This window comes from Mustela lutreola, chromosome 2, assembly GCF_030435805.1.
Source record: "Mustela lutreola isolate mMusLut2 chromosome 2, mMusLut2.pri, whole genome shotgun sequence".
Classification (NCBI taxonomy): domain Eukaryota; kingdom Metazoa; phylum Chordata; class Mammalia; order Carnivora; family Mustelidae; genus Mustela; species Mustela lutreola.
In genome coordinates, this window is record NC_081291.1 from 210,337,022 (window position 1) to 210,360,426 (window position 23,405).

At 38.2% G+C, this 23,405-nt stretch overlaps 1 protein-coding gene across 5 annotated transcripts in view; it reads right to left on the reverse strand.

The window, feature by feature from the left end:
• Positions 1 to 23,405, reverse strand: part of GRIK1 (glutamate ionotropic receptor kainate type subunit 1) — a 394,644-nt gene that overhangs the window by 38,237 nt on the left and 333,002 nt on the right. For 2 of the 5 annotated variants that reach the window (XM_059164562.1, XM_059164563.1), the window contains exons 8-13: positions 18,679 to 18,786; positions 16,340 to 16,384; positions 11,340 to 11,453; positions 9,331 to 9,534; positions 8,442 to 8,665; positions 2,578 to 2,696 (exon numbers count right to left, since the gene is read on the reverse strand). In XM_059164562.1, coding sequence (XP_059020545.1) covers positions 2,578 to 2,696; positions 8,442 to 8,665; positions 9,331 to 9,534; positions 11,340 to 11,453; positions 16,340 to 16,384; positions 18,679 to 18,786 — 814 coding nt within the window. Of the gene's footprint in view, positions 1 to 2,577; positions 2,697 to 8,441; positions 8,666 to 9,330; positions 9,535 to 11,339; positions 11,454 to 16,339; positions 16,385 to 16,857; positions 17,025 to 18,678; positions 18,787 to 23,405 lie in introns of those variants that run through there. The other 3 variants (XM_059164564.1, XM_059164565.1, XM_059164566.1) reach the window with 2 other exon arrangements.

Here is a 23,405-nt window from a genome sequence, read left to right on the forward strand (position 1 = left end):
ACCATTTATTTCATAAAATAGCCATGGGAAGTAAGTAGTACAGTTAATAGGTATATTTTCTTAGCTTATAGGTATAGATTTTGTGCTGCAAGTTTATCCTTTTGTTATTTGGTTGCATTCATGAAAAGATAAGGTAGTAATTTATTACTTGCATAATTATATATTATGTGGCAGTAAAACTGGACCACTGAGTAATCAGAAATAATATAAATGTACAAATAATATAATTTTAATCAGAAAAAATATGTTTATTATACTTCACAATAAATATACTTGTGAATGAAGTTTTAGTTTTCAAGAAAACTAAAAAAGAATAACTAGTAGAAATCTACTCAGATTACATTTTAAACCCTTGGTCTACGGTACAAATTAGATTTCTTGACATTACACTGTGTTTTTTATTTTCACACAGTTTTGTGACTTTCATGATTTTCAGCGTTAATTGAAATACTTAGAAATGGCTTTCCTCAAATAGAGATGATTTGTCTAAGTTGGAAACTGGAGAGGATGAAGTTATGTAAGCAATAAAAGTCAAATGAAACATCATTAGAAAATATTTGGGATGAGAGACAATACTTGCTGAAGTCTCTTTAGTGCCTTTTATGGCAGACATGACAGCCAATCCTGATCCAGACTTTGCTCACGCTCTGTAGAAAAGAGAAAGTCTGATCATCACATTAAAAAAGAAATAAAACAAAATGGTTTCCGATTGAGTACAGTGACAAACTTCTGCTAGCAAGAGAGAGCACAACAGTTGATAGAGACATTAGCTACCTGGTCCAATGCCACACACTAAGGACAGATGCACTAAACAGTCATCAATACCACCAATTTGTATATGACAATATTTATGTCCGCTGACAAGTATTTTTAAACTTCTTGAAAAACAAGCAGAGTCTGGTTGGGGCTGACTGTCATGTACCCAAGGTAGTGGTAACTAGCAGACACTGCATCCCACGGTCTGCTGTGGATGTTGGTAAACTCCAAAGAGAATATGAAAGAGAATTGGGGGAGCTGGGTGCACTCACAGGCACCCAGGCAGTCAGGCTCATTACCTGCATGGATTTCCTGCATCAAGGGCACGCACAGACTGCTGTGTGGAATCCACACCTACATTTTTCTGTTCTAATGGTACACAGAAGCAAGCTATAGGGAAGGTGTGTGTGTATTAGGAGAAGTTGGTCTCCAGGTTCTTTCATAGTAATTGCTCCTGAGATAAATGCCCTAAGAATTAAATGCACTGGTGAAACACTCTATGGTTACTAGTGGGTTTTCCTGCAGGATTTACAGTTCTGTGTTACCCTCTAAACCTATGCAAGTGTTTTCTAGTAAATTCGGTGCTATGTCTGTAAATATTTAGCAGTGCGCGCATAAACCACTGAACTGCCTAATGAGAGAATTTACCCACTTTTCTCAAATATTTGGTGTTTTCCTTTCTCCCTCTTGTTTATAACCACAGAATATAAACATTTCAAGTAGTACGATAAAAACTCCCTCATGAGAAGCCCGAGGTTCACCCCCTAGTAACAGACATATTTAATATATATCCTCGTTGAATATTCCTCTGCAAATTTATTTCAGTGTATTGTCAAATGAGCAGATTATTCTAAAAAAGCATCTGTAACTTATAATTTTCTTAAATTAATGCATTTAATCTTGGGATGTCTTTTCTAGACCATACCCCTAGATTCAAAGCTGAATCCACAAAAGGGCTGGATTTCTTCCAAAGGTTAAAATGACTCCCTCCTCCCTCCCCAACAAAATCAAAATCCCCCATATCATAGAAAATATATAAAATATATTACATTTCTATGGTTCAAATTTTATTTCCACAACCTTTACAGTTTACAGTTGCTATGATTACCAATTGAGGGAGATTGCAAAAAGTTACAAGTGAGGATGAATCCCAGTAGGGTTTGTTGGAGTAGTAATTAGGTGACCATTTTAGGTACTGTCAGCTACTGGAAAATGTAAACCAACTTAATTTTCTTTTTTTTTTTTTTTAAAGATTTTATTTATTTACTTATTTGACAGACAGAGATCATAAGTAGTCAGAGAAGCAGGCAGAGAGAGAGGAGGAAGCAGGCTCCCTGCTGAGCAGAGAGCCCGATGTGGGGCTCCATCCCAGGACCCTGGGACCATGACCTGAGCCGAAGGCAGAGGCTTTAACCCACTGAGCCACCCAGGTGCCTCATAAACCAATTTAATTTTCAAATGATTCAAATTCCATTCCTTTCGAGCCCCTGACTCATGGACTTATGGTTGGAAAGGAAAAGTCTCATACTTCCATCTATGCAACTTTGTAAATAATTTCTAAGGTACTTTAACCATTACTTACTTCTAGGAAAATTTGATTGCTGGATAGAAGTCTTATTCTAGAAATACAGCCAAGAACTTAAATTCAGGTCATAATTTTATCTTTGTTCTCTTCGGAACTGACTCGGAAGTTAGGTTGTATTTTTTAATTCCTGAGGTGGTTTTTCAGCCTACCCTCTAGCTTTATGGTGGAGTTTACCAGCAACAAAGCCTGTCAGCAGACTGTGGGATGCATGTGACAAAGATAGGCAACCGATGTACCTTGCTGCATGAGAGCTCCAACTCCAAACCAGAAACTGTTTAGTAAAGTAAAATTGTTTTCCACCACGTCTGAGTCAGGGTTGCATGGGTGGGGGTTATACCATTCGTAAGGTGTAAACCTGTAGTAGTTAACAGAAACAGTCTGTAAACATCAGATAAATACATGACGCACCAAGCAAAACCTGCTGAACAATGCAGAAAACCCAACAATTAATGGTGAAAGCATCAAACCATTACATTAAAGGCCATATCCATCAACTTACAACTTTGGTGAGCAAGGTTCAAAGGAGATGTGGGACATTATCTTTACCAAACTTCTTATTTCTAGGCAACGTGCTTTGGTCGGCTGGAATTGTATTTCTCTGACCTATGTCTAATGAATTCTTCTGAGTTTTTATTCATCCAGTTTGACTGTAAAGAGAGGTTCACTCATCCCAAGGATTTACCCAACTATAGTGTCAAGACATTATGTTGCTAGCTGCTGGGGGACACTAAGAAGAGGGGTGACTTGCCTTCAGGGGGCATCTGTGGACAGATGCTCAAAAGAAGGATGTGGTTTAGTGATTGCATAATGCACCAAAGGAGCTGCAAGGGCAAAAAAAGTGAACAGAAAGAAGGACTAGATTTGGGGTATATTCAATTTGTTTTTAGGATACTTCATATATGGAAAGAAAAATGATAATTTTTAAAGGAAGTGATGAAGTATATGTATATATTTTAAGTAGGTTCTACACCCAGCATGGGCTTGAACTCAAGACCCTGAGATCAAGAGTCACATGCTCTATCAACTGAGCCATCCAGGCACACTGAAGGCTGGAAGTTTAAACTTAATAGTATCCTGGCCCAGGGATGGGAGAAGTGATTTCTCAGTGTTTACTCCATAGCATGTCTCACTAGGAAATGTCACACTCAAACTTCCCTTTTGATTTGTTTTTATTTATAGAATGATGGGCTACAGTCACTTGATCAGCAGCTCTAGTGAATTAGGAAGTTGATCTTGAATAAGTCACTTAACCTCCCTGGCCTCAGTTTCCTTATTATTAAATAAGAGGGAATCCAGATATCTCTGGGATGGGTGAAAAGAAAAATCTGGGGAACTGGATGGACTTTTGGTTCTTTCTCTGTTTTCCAAACATCTGTCTGACTTCTGTAGCCCAAGGAGTTGCCTGTTCTGTGGTTATTTTGTAGGGCTATCTTGCCAAGGGGCACTTATTTCCCCAAAGAGACATAAGCAGATGCTCTGCAAAGGATCTGGAAATGATTTAAAATGCCATAGTTCTTAGCCCTGGAAGCTTTGCCATTTGCCATTGGGTTATTTTAATGTAAGCAGGAGCATTAGAGTAATGTTAAAACCCCATAAAACCGATGGGAACATACGGAACGCTCTCCAGCCATAAGGTTTCAGCAGTAAACAATAGCAGGTTGCTGACACAATGTGGAGAACCGGGATTAAGGTGAATACATTATCTATAGTGAAAAGCAGGACACACTGTGAATCATGCACAAGGAACTGGGCAAACAGTTCTTTTCAAAGAAAAACCCTTCTCTAGCCGCCCTGCACACCTTCTGGAAAGTGTACAATGTCTCCTCATCAAGTCTTATGGGTACAGGGATAATAGCCTCATGGTTTACCCCACAGTAATGGTATCCAACTCATGACTGTGCCTCCTCCGCAGCTGCAGGGCACACAGTGCTGGTTCCTGTGAAGCTTATGAATATAGCTGTAATTGACAATGCCGTGCCAATACATTTTAATTACTGTTTCAACAATATAATTAAGTTTTGAATTTATACACTCTTCTAACCATAGTAGTTTGCTGAGCTGAAGAAATGAATACCAGTATTAATGAACCCACTAATTGAAAGAGTAAGCACAGTAAAGATGCCATTACTTAAACAATATCATTGTCACTTGTACAATAATTTTAAAATATTAATTGCAATAAATTAGGAATCTGATGCACTCAGAAGGAGTCTTTCTCAACAGACCATAAAATGGGGCAACCACTAACCCCCCTGATATTCAGGTACTTCTTCCTCATCTGTGCTACCACCAGCAAGCTCACCACTTCCTCTTTGAAATGCTGCTTTTGGTCTTGTGTCAGTGTTTCATACTTTGCAGTTCTAAGTGAACAATTAATCTAATTTTCTAAGGCAGAAAGGAAAACTGTCTAAACAGCAGTATGATTCTGCCTGCTCTGCAAAGATATTTTAAGTTCTTTCTTTCCAGGATTCTGAGTGATTTGCATTGAATGGAGGGATATTAAGTGTCAGTAGAACGCCGTGCTGAAAGACACTGGGTTTTCATGATAAAAATAGGTCTACCTGTAGCCTGGATGTAGAAATTTTAGCTTGAAATGCCTAATGCCTGCTTAAAGTTAGCCAGTGAGTCAGCAGTGTCAGCATCAGGAAAGCTGGGGGAAAATTAGTATATGATGACCTGCCCCAATGATATTCTGAAGCTGTTATTCCCAATTGATATTGATCTTTAGTAAAATGACAGAGAAAGGGACAAATGTGTTTAGCATTGGTGTCAAAATTTGCATATAAGAGAGTAACATTATGTTGAAATGTAAAGGTTCATTTTGGGTTTATGTTTATATATACCAAGCTTTTACTTGAATGGGAGATATAAAACAATCCTGAGACTGGAAATCTCTAATTAAGGGATTCTTTTATGGCTGGGAATGGATATTGGGCTGCATCAAGGAGAGGGAGAATGGTTCATCGTTTAAAGGATAGAGCTTGTGATGTAACTGTTGGGTTTGTATTATAACTTTAGAATTACAGTCAAAAGTTTTCTTAATTTTTTTTTTTTTACTAAATGACAACTTAAAAATGTTCATTTTTAACAAGATAAACATAAATCATAAAATGTAAGCAGATGTGATATCTGGATATTTGGTTTATTTAAATTGTGTGTTCATGATAGACATAATTCCTTGGGGTTAAGTGTTTTTCAAAAAGTAATAAAAAAAATGTTAACCACAAAACAAAAACCCTGACATGCACATTTTTAGCATCATAACTAAACAAGTCATAGTAACTTAAATGTTTATATAGTTTTCTTTAGTTTGTCTAACTTTATGAATTCAATTCAGTTTAGCAAATGATTTTTAAACATCTATCTAGTGAGACCATCAGCCTCAATGCAGTGATGGGCTTTATTTTTTTCCCCTTTAAAAGGATATAAAAGGATATACTTCAAAACACAAATTCAAAAACCTTCCCAGAGCTAACAATGATTATGAGATTACATTTTTTCATTTCTATTTCACTAACTCTGAAGACAAACCACAATGGTGGTAGCAGAAAGCTGTCTCACTTCTTCGCTTCTTGGTGCAGAGTGACCAAGTTCACTGTCTCAAACTATGGTGGTGGGAAGTAAAAGCAAATTGGCACATCTACTCAACAAGGGTTTTGTCTTTGGGAATCATCTCCAATATATATTTAAGGGTTTTATGCAGTGGAAGTAGGAATGGATTCAAGAGTGTAGAGATGAATGTAGTTGGATCCCATGATGGTACACCTGTGCACTGCAGGGAGCTTTTTTCTCCCCCACATTCCACCACAACGGTGTTTGCAACAATCCCATCTTTCTAAGACCCAGAATGAGAAGAAAGGCCATGAGAGGCAGGGAGAATAAGCTAAACAAAGATCTGGTTTATAAATGGTGCTGTTGGTGAGTAGGAATATTGAGTAGATAATATTGATGGGGGGGCTGCTTTCCTAATAGAGATAGAATAAAGTCAGAAAATATAGGGCTCTGCGTCACTGATTGCTGATAGAGAAAGAGTCAAAATGAGGAGGGGAAAATGACTGAATGTCACATTATTCTGACATATTCTGATGATAAAAATAAGGCAATTTAAAGGCACAGCTGGGGTCAGGTGTAAAGGGGTACTTTCAGCCTGTATTCTTGAAAGAACTTCAGAATGCTGTTTACATGTTCTGTCTCCCTTTGGCTATGATCAAGTCAGTATGATAAATAACATTTTTGGTCATCAGCATTGTCTTGTTTTTTCTACTCATCAGCATCTCTGCTTAGACAGAGCAGCAGATTGGGGGAGATGGAAACCCATGTCCCTCTGCTGCTTGGTTGCTCTGCTGTCTCCAATGCCACCCAACAAATGTGGGCCCCTGAACAGAAGAATGGAACAATGAGTCAATGCAAAATTTCTCATTCCTCATTCAAATGTTCATCAAATGGCCATTTATTATATAGCCATTCTAGGGCAATATTAATTTCACTTACTAAGAAGTAATAAGAAATGCACCTCCAGAGGTGAGCAACTTATCTTTTAAAATTTGATACCCAAAGCAGCATCTTCTTTAATTTTTTAAAGCATGGTCTCTCAGTCTTAGTGCTATTGACATTTTGAGGTTACTCTTTTTTGTTGAGAGTTGTCTGCATACTATAGGGTGTTCAGTGACATCCATGAACTCTGCCCACTTTATGTCAGTAAAAAAAATGTTTTTAGAGCAAGGACAAATGTTACCTGAATGATAAAATATCTCCTAGTTGAGAACTACTGATTTAGAACATTAAAGTATCAAAACACAGTATCACTGCACATACACATTAATATATTATCTTCTGTGGGGAAACTTAGGGAAAGAGAGCTTTGGTCATTATTTAAAGTAGCCTAATACTTGGCCAAAATTTGGAAAATGACCTGGGATCTGGTAATGATACACTTTATAAGGGATGAATTATGGATAAAACCTCTATTTCATATTGAATGTATAAATAACCACATGTGAGCACACATATTCATTTAGTTTGACTGTATCTGTGTGTCTCATGCATCTTTAAGACTTTCTAGTCTGGGTTATTTTCCCAAGCTAGCTTTATAATTATACCAGGGAAAGAGTTACCTAGCATTAATCAAAACCAGAGAGTGGACAATGACAGAGAGCTGGCACAAAGATATATTTCTCATAGAAATTCCTGGAGGGAAAACAAAAATTGATCAGGGAAAAAAGTTTGCTGAGTTTTGTTGAAAGATGAAAAAGATTGAAAACAAGTGGGGAACATACAAAAGCAATTATTTTTTTACATGGTCTATCTAGGGATATCAAATGTTTAAGCCAAGAAAGATGAAATAGCTGTGTTTCAGATTCAGCATCAAAGGTATTTAGAAAATATAATCTACTGAAAGGTATAAAGATCCTTTGAAGAATTGTGTAAAGTGGAATGGTTAAATATAGAGTTATCTCAGAAAATAAAAGCTAAGCTGAATCATCAGTGGTAGCATAAATATTTCATGCCTCTAGACTCTACCTGTTAGTAATTTTTCTTTTTCATGGTTATTTCTAGAATGCTCTTTCACTCTTTAAAGTTTTTAAAAATAAATTTTATCAAATTTTCAAAGTATTTTTCTTTGTTCCTGAGGCTTATGCAATCTTGTTTCACCCAGTGTTTCTTATTTGCTACAATAATTCCTAGCTAACCTTTCTTCTGTTTTGTGTAATGGAATATTCCAAGGGTCAAGTATCTGGACACCATTTTTCTCTTCCTGTTGAAACATTTTAGATTTATTAGCTGAGCTGTTGCTTTGTTGTAATATAATTCAGGAAAAATAGGTAAATAAACATTTTATGCTGCCTGAAATACTGTGATGATTAAATTAATATAAAAATTATCTTCTTATTGTCTTTTAAAAGTATCTTTATTTAAAAAAAGTCAGAAGATATTCATTCGCAGCATGGCCTTTGAGGAAGAACTTGACAGAATAGAGCACTAGGCAAAACTAAAATAACATTTAAAGTTCTTAACCTATGTTTACCTAGTCTAGAGCATGCATGATAATATGAGACTGACCTAAATCTGTTTTTGTAAATTCAGTAGTTCTCCAACTTACCTTGCAATTACAAAGAGTACACAACTGACTCCCAGGCAGGCTAAGAGCACATACATCCAAATGTCAGGAGACAGGGGATTGAGGAAGGAGAAGACTCCCGGATTGGTACCATTGGGCTTCCTGTAGAGAATGCTGATACCGAGGGTCATGAAAGGTTTGGAGAAGTCAATGACTTTCTCCCGAACGTAGGTAATGGTAAGAGGAGCCACTGCCAGATCAGCCTTCTGCAAAAGAAAGTTCAACATCATTGTCTTAGTCATCTCACTTCTCAGCAAATGTCTGGATTTTCCTGGGTCCTCCTGATCTATATTTCTCAATTCCAAACGTTTCTCATGCAAGAAGCTTCTGTAATGATTAGCTCTAGCATAAAAACAGTTGATTTACACAGTTGTTCTTGTGAAATAGCATTTATTAGCAAAAAGAAACCAAAAGGTATGAAATACAAACAGACAGACATATATATACATTCTGGAACTAAATGGAGGGAAAAGCTGCTGGGGGTTATCTTTAAAAAGGGCAGTGAGCCAAGCAAGGAAGGAGCCTCTTGGTCATAAAATCAGATGACAAGATGAGACTTTAAGCTGCAAACTGTAGAATTCATTATAATTTAAGAATCACTCTGGTTTATTCTTCAGCATGAAAAACGGACCAATAAATTTTTGTCCTCAATTTGTGTCCTTACTTGCCCTTCTACGTAAGCAAACTCCCATTTCCTTGTTGTTTTAAACCGTTATTAGGGTTCAAAAAAAAAATAAACCAAAAAAAACTCCCCTGATAAACCCGTGACATTTCTTCTGACCCCGACTCAATCGTTTTTTCTCTTTTAGCTCTTGCTATGCATTTTGTAAGACACTTAAAACACACATATAAAGGATGCATTTCTGCTTACATGATCTATAAGTTCTTTGACCATTCCATTCCACTCTCCTTTGTCATTCTGAGCTCCATATTTACCATCAGGGACGAGTTTGACGTCATAAATGAAACCCAAGATGTTGGACAATTCCTTTAACAGGTCCAGGCAATAACCTTCAAATCTGTCATTTCCATATAAAGGCTTATCAGATTTCCTGTACATCACATAGGGTTCTTCCTACATGAAACAAATCAAATAGGAAAGCCCTGTTATAAGGGCAGAATTTCCTCCATCAACAGTCAGAAAGTATAAAATATTTGAAAATGATTATTAAGATTTCAGAGTAAGTAAGTTGCACTCACCTTCCTGCCTTCCCTAAACTCATTTCCCTTATACCCTCTACCAATACAGAACATTTCCCATATGAGTATCTCTCCCTTTTCGGTGTGTGAATGAGACTGTTTTCCTCCACTGCTGAGGACAGGGCTGTGAGTGACTAGTATGATAGGGACACAGTAGAGGACACAGTTGAGGTCCAGCAATGAAGGACCAGATGTCTGGGTGTCTGTCCTTCATCTATCCCCGCACCCAGACTTCCTTGCATGTTCCCCCTCCTTCCTGGCTTTTACATGAGAGCTTTGTCTATGAACAAAAAGGAAATTTAAATCAGCAACTACGGCCTCTTACTCTTCAAACTTCCTACCTACTAAATATTCTCATTTCCTCATCTCTCAGTTAAATTTCATTTCAGTTTCACTATTCACTTTTATCTACGTATTTTCATTAGTTTTCTTTAGCGTATCTTGTACAAAGACTATTTCTATGTCTTCTTATATTATCAGTTCTGTCTTCTTATTTGAACTCAAATACTTCAAATCTTATATTTGGTAATTCTTTGCTTATATGCTTACATAATAAATCCCCTATTCCATGAATAATTAGCATTTCCTTACTACCACCTTTAACCTTATTTTCATTTGGCTAAATGAAACTTTATTTTATAACATATGATAATTACTAAATTACTGGTATGTCCTTTAACTTCTCATACATTTTTCCCCCAGACATTTAAGACCCATTTAGGCTTATCCTCAAACAAACTGTTAGAAATAGAAAATTCTACATTTCCAAGAGTTGGTTGCTGGGAAAGTAGTCACCAGAAAAACAAAACTATTTTTATTATGGATGAACAATTCTCAGAAGTTAACGGTTTCATAAATAAATTGGTCTATCATTAGAGACTGAATCAAATAAAGCAGGAATGTCTGAAAGATTTTAGAGGTGGCCACTCTTGACTTTTATTCTTTGGGTTAGGGCTGGAAAAGAGAAAAAATGAACAACCTGTGGATATACAATGACAGGATGGGGGTATGGTCAGGGTTCTAATTAGTAGCAGAAAGTCCCCTCACTTGGGTTTTGAAAAACTTTTTAGTAAAGGGGTTATTTACAGAGGTATGAACAAGGCAAAGGGAGCCAATAGGAATGGAGGTGGGAGCAATGGTCGGGGTATAAACACCCAGGAACCAACATAATAAGGAAGCTTGTAGCACTTAGGGCTAAGGCAGGCAGGAGGAAATAGTGCTCCTGGAATCCAAGACAGCAGAGGTCTGGAAGCAGGATCACTGACAGAATAAAAACTGTGGTTATGAAGTACAGAGGTTCTGAGAAAACCACTGGAGTGGCAAGAGTAAAATGTTCTTAATTCTCTTTCCCTACTTCCTTGATCTCTTGCCAGAGTGTCTATTCGGACAAAACCAACCAGCAGCCAGGCAGCAAGGGAGACTAGCTGAGTGGGGCCAGAAAGTGGAACAGGGCAGAGTTGAGAAAGGATTGAAGGTAGGAGATATGCAGAACATTGCAGGAAGCTTCTAATTCAGTGCAATTATAGGTGCATACAAACATAAGTTTTTAGTGTCTTAATTAAAAATTAAAAATAGACATTTGCAGACAAAGTTGTTGGCATGAAAAAGATAGCTGAAAAATTCTTCAAAGTCTAGGGCAGGAGTATGGAGAAGACCCTGAATTCCACTCAGTCTACTTACCAAAATGGTGGTGACGATGAGTGTCCGGTTGGCCAGTGAATCCGTGATATTGTTGGACCTGTCTTTATTGCCATCGGTCATGTTAAGCCCACTGTTGGAGTTCCAAATCCCAATCTACACAGAACATAATACATCAGAGGCTGCTGGCTGTCAGTGACCCCATTTACATTAAAGAGAGGCCCCTTCTACACCAGGAATGGACATAAAAGCTTAGAGCCTGGGGAGAAGACACTGAAGCCACTCACTGTGGGAAAATGAACAACAAAGGAATGAGTGTGCACAGGGAACAGGAAAAATTAGTGCCATTTTGGATAGAGTGGGGAGAGGTCTTTTTGTTTATTAATATATTAAGCTCACTGTTCTTTTTTAAATAAAGAATTCTTAAATGAGTATCATATTTTTCTTCCAATATGTATGTGTTGAGCACCTACTCTATGCCATGTCGTTTTCTGGGCATTGGAGGACGTAGCAATGGACAAACAGACAAAGCTTTCTTCACTGGCAGAGCTTATGTTCTAGTGATACAAACCTCACATTGCCAAAGTGGTACCATTGGTGTCCATAAAATTTATAAGGAATGAGATGAAAGGAGCTAGCTGGATGATGGAGAGATGGGGCATCTAAAAGGGAAAAACATAAATGGAAGAAAAAAGTGTGGAGGAACAGTAGACTGACCCTGTCTTCATTGAGGAGTCAGTGCTGGGCAGGGGTGCCTATTACTCTTCTGTTTACTTGTTATGTCTGTGCTCTGCACTATGAACTCCTTCAGCAAGGGTTTCATTCTTATTGCTCATTGATCTATCACAGAACCACCCATGGTGATTACTAGTCAGTGAAACCCAATGTTCCTTTAAAAATTAATGACCCACAGTTTTCTCCAGTGGCCAAGTCACTCCTGGGTTTGTAGGCTCTAAAGAAGTACATTGATTTGTTTAGCTTTTGGAGAAACCTAGGAGAAAAGCCTCAGGGAACCAAGCTGTTTATCTGAAGCTTTCTGTAGGCATTTATCGCCAGTCTGGTGAGACAGACAGAATGCAGATGTGTTTCAAAGGCAGGCAAAGCTAATGTCTGCGTGACCTTGGGCAAGCTGGTAACCTTTCTGAGCTCTGGTTCTCTAACTGTAAAGTACGTCATCTGGATATTGAGAAGACCAAATAAGAAGGTACACATAAAAGTGTTGGTAATTGTTAAGAGCTACACAAACGTTGATAATAAAGGGAATTCAAATAGCTGCCCCAGTGACTTCTTCAAACTTGCCCTGCTGGGAAAAATTTGGATTGTGAGTGAAATTATTTATTTATTTATTTTAATTTAGAGACAAATTAAGTAGAGGAGCCATGAAGTACAGGGGCAATTGAGGAACACTAACACTTGGACACACTCTGGGATAGGCTGGGGTAGACCCATGTTTCATCCCTGAATATAGTCTCCCAATGGGAGGACATTGCCTGTCTGAGCAGAATATAAGCATTACAGACAGACTTTTGTTCAGCTCTTAGCTTTGCAATGTCCCAGCCGTGTGACCTTGGGTAAGTTCATTAACCCTGCTGTGCCTCAATTCCTCATCAGCAAAGTGAAGGAAGGAGGGCTTTTCTGATGATTAAAGAAAATATCACCAGTGGGAATGTTATGCCTCTTCTTTCCTTTTCTACCTCTTTACTTTGATTTATTGCCTAAATATAGCAGCTGGAAATTCATTTAGCTTGACAAATGCTCTTTTCAGACACGTAAATTTTTTGAGGAAGTTTCAAGAACTATCACACATCCACACATCAGTGTGAACTATTTCAATGGCACTGTTTTCTTTCTATGCTTAGTAAGAGTTAGTTGGCCAAGGAGATAGGGAGACAGGTCTAGATTAACGGGGGCTTGGAGCTAGTGTTTGCATTTGGAAGTATTTTGAGTCTGTCTGTAATGAGGTTCCTAGATGCAGGCTTGGGATATAGGACAGCACCATTTAGTCTTTCCACTGTCAAGGGTGATATCTGTCATAGAACACAGCCAATGCACACAACATCTGTGAGCTGAAGAATCTTCAGATTTCTTTGGTTGATTTTTAAACTCAGGAAAGGGGGACAACTTTTTCTGCTCTTTCTTCTCAATGTGTACTTCCTCTCCCACTTTTTTGAGGCAAAGACCTTTGTTTTTAGGAAACATAACTCAGCTAGACACACCTGGAGTCTGTTGGTTTTCATCCAAAGCTACACTTTACGTTGTGAGCAATTGACTACTAACTTGATGAATGATGTGTATAAATTGGGCTGTGGCTATACTTCTAATTAAAACTCGACTTAGGCACTGGGGAGAATGGAACCCAACTTAATTAAGTATTGAAAAGTGGAGAAAATAACTGTGTTTGTAACCTATTTGTTAAGTGATGGATTGTGTTCTCTTAATTAATTTCTATTGATGTCAAGTGTGTTTGAAGGAACTATACTAATATTTGAAAATGGTAGCATTGAATGGCCTCATAATATCATTCTCTTTTAACATACAAACTTGAAATGGTGCACAAATGCGTCCCACAGCATAATGTCTGGCTTTTATTTCTTTTACCATCCCGACCCAGAGTGAGGAGTTCAGGTATCATTGCTGCAGCATTTCCAATCAACTGAGTCCCTGAGTCCCATTCAGTGTGAACTTCCTTCCGTGTAATGAGAAAGGGAGAATATTTTTTCCTACTATCTGTGTAACAGAGGTCTCTTTAAATGTGAAGAGTCTCAAGGTTATTCCAAGGTTATTCCTGGGAAGTGGACAGTATACATATGTAGTTTGAATGACCACAGCCTTCTGTTTTGAATTGTTTAACCAGCAAAACAGACGTCGTGTGTGTACATGTGTATGTGTGTATTTTGAAGATAAGTAGTCAACTGACTTTACCTGTTAATTAAATGGACACATCAGCAAATGAATGTCTCTTTCAAAAGAAACAAGATCTCACGAGTCCTGTGCATTGGAGGGAGGGATACAGTTAACCAGATGCCTGGGCATTTAGCATTTCAGTCTTGTTCTCTGACCTTGGAGGAGTGTCTCCAGGAAGCAGAACCTCAATTTTCAAACCATAGAGCAAAAGCAGAGAGCCGTAATTTGCCAGTGAGGAGTAGCAGAGGGTGGATCAATTATTTGCGGGGAGGAACACTCAAGAGCTAAATTGTCTGGTCTTGCCTTCTTTCACTTTGTAAACGGGCATGCGGGAGCAGCCATTTATTATCTAGGACAAGTAAGAGAATCTTCTGAAAATGAGTGCCCAAATGACGTTAAGTAAACTTTTTTTTAAAAAGTGACACGACAAAAGGGTGTTCAGAGAGTGACTAGCATCCATTTAGAGACCTACAGAGTGATCCAGATAAAGTCAAAATCCAAAATTGCTGAGTGAAATATCAAGTGTTTAGGAAAGAAAATAAAAGACTTGTCAGTTTCTTGTACCATGAGACTTATGAACACATATTTTAGTGACAGACTTTGGAAAGATTGCTACATCTTCTTTTGGGAAAAAAATGCAGGTGTACTCAATAAGGTCAGCATTCAAAGAGCTTTTGGAATTTGAATGTGCGTCTTGTTGGAAAAGGACAATCGATCTTACGTGCCAGAGCTCGGGTTACTGTAAATTGTTGATGAGCAGTCATAAAACAAAACAGCACACCACAGTATATGCAACTTACGACGTGGGCAATGTTAGGTCAGCAAGAAGGAAGGGGTACAAAGGCATGATGTTGTATCCCTGGGAAGTGTGGGTGGGAAGTGATGATTGCAGTTTAGTGACAAATAGAGGACATTCCCCTCCCCTGCAAGTAATTTCAGAGCTTGGATTCCATTCCCTAGGATATTTGGTTTGAATTAATTCAACATTGCATAAAGTGCCTGGAGTCTCAAGCTGGATTAGTGGAATAAGCTTCTTTCTGGGGGCCAGTTAGGTTCATCTATTTATTAGCAATGAGGAAACGAGATTGCCTTCTCTATGCCTTTGGTAGTCTGATTCATTGAAGATTAAAACATGGATATTAAACTTACATTTTTTAAAATTAAAAGGACATTTTTGAACTCATCTACTGAGTACTACCAAAAGAAAGTCAAGTTTTGGACCACAAGGAGAAACTGTTTACACTTTCCACGGCTTAAATGATAATTTGCAAGATAAAAGCAAACCTGACAAAACCATTCAAGTTGAACAACCTGAAGTCATTCAAGTTGCACCCGTCAGTCATTAGATATTTTAGCAATTAGGTTTAGGGAGAGAGAGAGAAACTAAAGACAATGTTTGCATATCACTCGGACATTTTCTTGATCCAAATGTTTTTAATGTCTAACATTTGCCTATACAATAAATCTGTTGCATTCATTGACAACATGATACTGTACAATAAACTATGAAATAGGGAGTGTTAGAATTTACAAGATAATCTCATTTCCCTTCCAGAGTCTCTAATGTTTTTGTCCTCTGGAAACTGGCTCTGAAACAAATTGCCAGACGATATGCACTGACAAAGATCCTACGCAAAACAAAGATATCTCCTGAGAGAAGGGAATTTCTGAAAATGGCACCTGTTTTATGGTGGTGACTTTGAGGGAGATGTCTTATCCTAGCCTTCTCAGTCTTAGCCTATCTGAACAGTCTGATGGATCAAATCTATTGTTTTCATGCCTCTTAGGGAAAATATTTAATGGTTTGGAAAGGAATATAAATCGACAAGTGTCTGCTTCTGTTGCAATAACCTGCTTTCAGTGCTAACTAGGACTGATCCTGCCTGGGAGAAACAAAAATAATCTGTGGGGAAATATTTAATCCATCACTATTTAATCCATCTCAAGCGTGTTTTCAATTCATGAGTCATGTTATTGAGAGACAACATACTCAATCACCCCATTCTCTATACAGACGATTGCCTCTAAACTGCAATTAGAGATCTACCCATCGGGTAAAACCAGAAAGATGCAGGCTTCTCCTCTGACATTCCCCACCCCACTCCCAGAGCTCCTGCAGTTTTTGTCCGAGTACAAACCTTCTTCCACACTTTATATAAGTGTTTAGACACTTCGCCAGCAGCCTTGGTTTTCAGAGGGAAAAATAAAAATAGCACTTAATTAAAACGGAGCATGGAACCCAGAAGGTATCAAGGTGTGTGAGCGCTCAGCGTGGTACATTCCCCACCCACTGTTTGGAATCTTGCACGTTAATTTATCTTGCATATAAAACCTGAACACAGTAAAGAGATGAACTAAGTACTTGGGTCCCACAGAAGTTACTTCTACTTAGTAGCATAGCCCGATGTTCACTTTTCCTTTCCCACATCAAAAAAAAAAAAAAATCATCTAAAGATCATTTTAATATGTACAGCTTTGCTGCAGAGTGAAAGGGTCTTCATCATTCTTTAAGAAGGCCTGTTCAGGTTATTTCCATAAGCAGAATCAATCCACACACTCATGCATACACTGTTGCTAAGCAAGAAGAAAGCACACTACACTTGATGACATGTTCTTTGATTATGGGCATCCAGGCAATAGGAACTTGAGTAGAAGTGAAAAAATGGGACTTTTTTTTTTTATAAACAATTTTCTCTGTGAACCCCATGAGAGGCTGACAGGAAAAGATTGGGCATCTCCTCCCGTGGTTCCTGAGAGAGACGGGCTGGCTTCCCCATTGCCTTAAGGCCCAGTCATTCCTTCCAGGAATGGAGCCCAAGTCACCTGAAGAAAGAAAAGTTATTGCAAACAATGAAGAGATAAGAAACAAATTGAGAAAACACTTTCATCTAATTTGATTTTGCCTTTGATGGGAAAACACCAATGGAGTGTGCATAATATTGCCGTGTATAAATAGCTGTGAAGGCACAATGATGGCTCCATCTCTTTCATCACACGTCGGAGCCAGAGCGATGTTTTCTTAACAGCTTTTCTTCCCCATTCACTTCTATACATTAACAGAGTGGAGGGGGGAGAGAGGCATGCACAGAAGAGCAGACATTTTTTTATTTAAACATCCATTAGAAGCTTTCAGTCCCTAAAAATATTCTTTTCTTTTCTTTTGTGTCCACAGCCCTGATGGAGGCGAGGTGGGTGCCTCGTACTCTGTCAGACGTGTTAAACTAACAAACCAGCAAATTCAAGTGAAGAGACCCCAGGGAAAGAGGCAGAGAGGATGGAAAGACAGAGAGGGAGGGTGAGACATACAGACAGACAGACAGAGGGCCGGGAAGAGCCAGAGAAAGAGAGAGAGAGAGAGAGGCAGTGACAGAGACACAGAGAGAGGCAGAGAGACAGAGCCAGGAAGAGAGGGCATTTTCGAAATGGGAACCTGTGCACATAATGTGTACCCTCCGAGCTGCAAACTAATAATTTTCCTCAAACGTTTCCACACCAGTGGTCACCAACTATTACATTCAGCCTAATTAATCTTTGTTTGTTTTAATTAGGCTATTTAGGAATGGGGCATAGCCAGGACCTTAAAAAAATATGTTTTAGTAACCAAAAGAAACAGAACATAAATGGAAATCTTATCTCATTTTTAAAATCAACCCAAACATTTCAATTAAGTAAGTAACTGGTTGCCAAAGGTACTCTTCTATAGGAAATGTACCTTCTTGTCCACTACAGTGAAAAAAAAATGTTGGATTACAGAATTTTGATTTTCAAATTAGAAATTTATTTCTAAATTAATTCCAGTACATAATTATAAATAATAAAATTAGTATAATAAAATATACCAAGGAGCCAAGTTCTTTGACCATTATTATTATTATTATTTAACTAAATAGTTCACATTTGCATTACTCTGCATGAGCTTCTATGGAACTTGGAACTTTGAGAGATTGAGAATTACAACTAAAATAATCCTAAAATCAGAATGCAGCATAAAAATGATTTTTGGCCTATTTCTTCCTAAAATCAAGGCTCTAGTAAGCCCTTTCTCTCCTACTTCAGTCTGTCCTTCTGTCAATCTCAAGTGCAATTAAAATTCATTGCTGAGTAGAACTTGGAAACCATTCCATAGATAAATCACTGACGAACTCCTTGTTTTCCACATCTAAACTCAATTTCCTAAAACCTTTGAGAGATGGGGCTAATGACAGCTTACCCACAGGGCCATATGTATTTAATACTGTAATCATGCCTGCTGTATAAACTAAGCACTAGATGAATGTTAGCATTGCTATTAATAACATACAATTTCAGAAACTAGCATGTCAGCATCTATCAGCAGAGTAGGGAGAGAGAGCTAAAAACTGGCCATAAATGAACATGCTAAGAGAATCATCTTATCGCTCTGCTATTTGTGGGTACAATTAAAATGCTTAAACAGTGCTCTTTATTTTATTCTGAAATTTATTATTGAGAAGGTTACCTTTTCAGTTCCTTCTTCTTTGAGACTAATAATGTCCAGATCAAAATCCTTCCTCAAGCCATCAGTTTTATTGAAGGTGATACGCCCAGTCAGACCATCCCACCGGGCCTATGGACAAAAGGAACATGGCATTACTGTTTCACACTTATCATAATCCTAACACCATCAAAATTGTAATACCTCGAATTCATCATGGTATCCAATTATTTGGTTTCACTGTGGTGTTAGAAAGCATCGCATTGCTTTCAGTAGCTCAATGGCAGAACACTTCCCTGTTTTATTAGCACTCATTTATTTTGTCAGTTCTAACATCTAACATCAGTCAAATCTGTGATAGTGACAATTTAAATGGGCAGTATGGAAGGAATGACTGTAAAATACTCTACACATGAAGTAAACAAAGTCTGGGAAGCCATAATATTCTGTTTTCCAAGGTCAAGTCAAATCCCTTTTAAGGTACTGACAAGGGAAGTATCCCCTTCCCCATTTTTTTTTTTTCTCTGTGAAAAGGATATAATCTGGTGATGCATTATTGAATTTTTAGGGTATTCAGATTTAGGCCTTCCAATGTCATTTGACCACTGTATTAGTTTCCTGTAGCTGCTGTAGCAAATTATCACAAAGGGTGACTTAAAACAACAGAAATTTGTTCTCTCATATTTCTGGAGGCCAGGAGCAGATGTCCAAAATCAGTAACACTGGATAAAATTAAAGTGTAAAAGGGTCATGTCTCCTCACAGGAGACTCTGTTCCTTGACTCTTCATGTTCCTGGTGGCTGCCAGCAATCCTTGTCCTGTGGTGGTATCTCTCCAGTCTCTGCCTCTGTGGTCCCATTGCCTTCTCCTATTCTGCCATCTGTCTACTTGTCTCCTATAAGGATACATGTGATGGCACTTAGGGCTCATGTAGATAAACCAGGATACTTACTCCAACTCAAAAATCCTCAGTTGAGTTATATATGCAGTGTCCTTTTTTTTTTTTTTTGGCAAAAAAAAAAATAACATTTAAATGTTCTAGGGATTAGGACATGGATACCATTTAGAGGAGCCATTATTCTGCCTGGCACATGTATATCCACATCATGTTAAGAACTAAAAGTCACAGCGGTCTCCCCTTCACAGAACTCACACTGGACATCTTTAGTAGTTTCATTTCAAAAAGAGTGACCCCAGAGTTTCTTGAGCTTCAGTCTCTAGGTGATTTTTGGTAATCTGGTCTAATTCAAGTTGATTTACAAATGAGGACAAGAGGGAACTCAGTCCTAACTGTTTTTTTCTTTCCTGGCTTTACCAAAATCACTGGACATTTGTAAAATGTGAAGAAAATCCTGAAAGATGAACTATATCTAACGTGTCTATACCATGTGCACCTGCTGACTGATTTATCTATTTGGCCAAGAGGTAGAGCAACACAGAGGAAGTATGAGTTTATCACAGAGCTGGGTTTGAATCTCTGAAGTATGACTTCATGGAAGTGACTTAACCTGAATCTGGATTGTCTCAGATTTCAGTGTCTGATCCATGCAAGGTTTCTGTGAGATTTAAATGGCACTTCACACAATTCTTAACTCACTGAAAGCACTGAAAATTTAAGGATTATTTTGACAACTATCTCTTGTTTTCCTTCCCACATTCTCCACAAACTCTGGAGTTTGGCTTTTATTACCTCACATGTCAGGACTCACATGTAGTGTCTTTTTGGATCTCTTTTGCATTTCATATTACAAACCAACATCAGATTCATTGTCCCAAAATGAAATTTTCATACTTGTGCAATTTCTCCCAGCACATAAAGTACATAGTGGACTCATGCTGCCTACAGATTAGTTGAAATCTTGACTTTACATTTGAGGTTGTGATGGTTAAGCTTATGAGTCAGCTTGACTGGGTCATGGGATGTTTAGTTATCTAGTTAAACATGGTCTCTGGATATGTCTGTGAGGGTGTTTCCATTTGAATCAGTAGACTGAATAAAGCAGATCTCCCCAATGCGAATGGTCATTATCTAATACATTGAGGGCCTGACTAGAACAAAGAGGCAGAGGAAGGGGAATTGTGCTCTCTCTGTCTCATTGATTGAGCTGAGACATTGGTCTTCTCCTGCCCTTGGACAAGGATTTAGCACTGTTGGCACTGCTGCTTCTTATCGTCTCTGTGCCAGAAACTATCTCAGAATATAGCACCTAGTACTTTTCAGTTTAGCAGGAACAAGAACATTAATGTATTTCAACAAAGCCCTATGGGTGTGAGGAAGAGATTTGCACATAGTAATTGAAGAAAGAAGTTAGGGAAGAAGTACTTACCCCAACTGCCCAGAAAGAAAGATTTAGCAACAACTCCTACAAGAAGGAAGGCCCAAGCTCTCAAAGGATGAGAAATTGACCAAGCAGGGCACCTAGGTGGCTCAGTCAGTTACATGGCTGTGTTTGGCTCAGGTTATGATCCCAGAGTTGCAGGATCAAGCCCTGCATTGGGCTTGCTGAGCGTTGAATCTGCTTCTCTCTCTGCCCCTTCCTTCTACTCCTTCTCTCTCTCTTTCTCTCTCTCATGTGGTCATTCTTTTTCAAATAAATAAATAAATAATCTTTTAAAAAAAGATTGAAAAAAAAAAGAAGAAGAAATTGGCCAAGCAAAGTTCTACAGCTGAGTAAAAAGCACGAAATAAGTATGTCTGCCATGGATCTATAATGCAAGGTATGGAATGATGAGAAATGAGCCTAGGAAGGAGGTAGGTGGGCACTTGTTCTTAAGGGTGTTATGGATTGTGCTGCTTTTTGCTTGGACTTTGCTCAATAGACATGTGGGAATGGTCAGAATGTTTTAAGCCTAGGAGTATCTTGAGCAGATGTGCTCTCTAGGGAGATCATTTTAGCAGAACTAGGAGAAGATGACTCAAAGATCAAGATTGCAAGCGGAGGATTGGCTGGTAAATAGTTCTCACAGAACAAAATAAAACATATGAACATAGGGACAGCACAATTCCTCCATCTCCCTGTCCCACCAACTTGCACACCATTAACTATCAATGGAAATACTTCCCTAGCAGGGTAGCTGGTTTCAAGAAGAAAGCCTTGCCATTAAAGTTCTTGCAGACAGAGTAGAGAATGGGATCAACTCAATTATCAGGATCCAACACAATTAACCCAGATATATTTTCTGGCTATCATGCAGATGGAATAGGAATCATTTCGGAAGGAGATTTTATCACTTGATAATGCTGGAAGTTAAATTCATGTCAGGAAATGACACATGGACACAAGAATACTTTAGCTCTCATCTGAGCCATCTGTATGGCCAAACTAGATGTTCGGTGACACAAAAGAAATACCTCAGATCCTTGAAATTTGCCTCCAGAATTTATTGCCAAGGGAAGTCATAATGCCAAATGCTAGCACTAGCTTTAAAAACAAGATGGTATATTTTTACAGTTGACAGTAACACCTGTTGTTACATTTAGTGAAATACAGGTAGTCACATTCTCTACACTGGGACCAAAAAAAATCGATATTTGAGCCAAGTAAGGTGTGTCCTCTCCTGTGTTTATTTAGGTACACTTCCTGGCATTGCAATCTCCTTTTCCTCTCCACCATATTCCAATCCTACTTTTTATAGTCTGGCCACTTCTTATTTTGCAAGTAAAAGGCTGGTTTCATAGGTTGGTGGGGTAGATGAGAGTCACTAAATAAACTGCTGCATTCGTGTTGTAGCATCTAACAGGATAGGAGACAATTCATCTAAGACTTCAGTTAGGTGGAAATCTGTGCAGTGTTAGGGGTTTGGACTAAATCAGTGTTTCAGGCCCATTCTTCGTGCCTCTCAAAATGTGTAGTTTTAGCCCTCCCTCTGATCTGTGTGGAAAGAGGTAGTTTTCTTCATTAAAGTTCTACAGGATTTTCAGACAGAAAACTTTTCCTTCTTGGGGGTCATGCTGTGAGTCAATTCGATACATTGTCCAGAGTTTAGGGAGCTCTCTGAAAATGGGCAAAATTGGTAGCATTTATCTCTTGATGTAGCATATAGCTCATAGCAGGGTCTTAAAATCCAGTTCAGAAATCCAATTTCATTTCCACTACGTGTGTCTATTGTGTCCCTTTGTTTGGATTCTGTTGCGTTGCTTTGGAGCTTGAATTTCGTGTTCCAGTCACTGGTGCAGTGTAATTCCCACTTCTCGCTTCTCCTCCTTGCTCATCCAAGTGGCAAAAAAGTTCCTTTTCGTGCTTTAACAATGCTTCCTTCCCTGCCTCAAATATCTACAAAGACTCCCTGCCTGGTTCTTTACTGAACTGAAATATCTTTCGACCTTCAAAGTCAAGCTTCTCTTGCTGACACAATTGCCTTGTCTTCCTCCCTCCATCCCTATAGGAGCACTTCTGTCCATGTTCTTTGTTTAGTTTTTCAAAGTAATTGTTGATTAGCATTTATTAATCATCAATGTATTATTGATTAGAGTGAATAGGCAATGCCTAACTCCTGGATATGAGGAATAAGATCCATAAGGAAACGATTTTCTGGGGCAAGGCTGAAGCAGATACAATTTAGATAATGACATATAATTATATTAGTCATAATTACAATTTGTTTGCCTTATGTAGAAGCATTTGCGCAGGGGACAATTATAGTATACTTAACTGAAAACAATACTTAATCTATTGTCCCTATTTTAGGAAATAGCTTTAATTTCTACCCTGCATAAGACCTCTTGACAATAATTGTCTAATAGCAAGTAG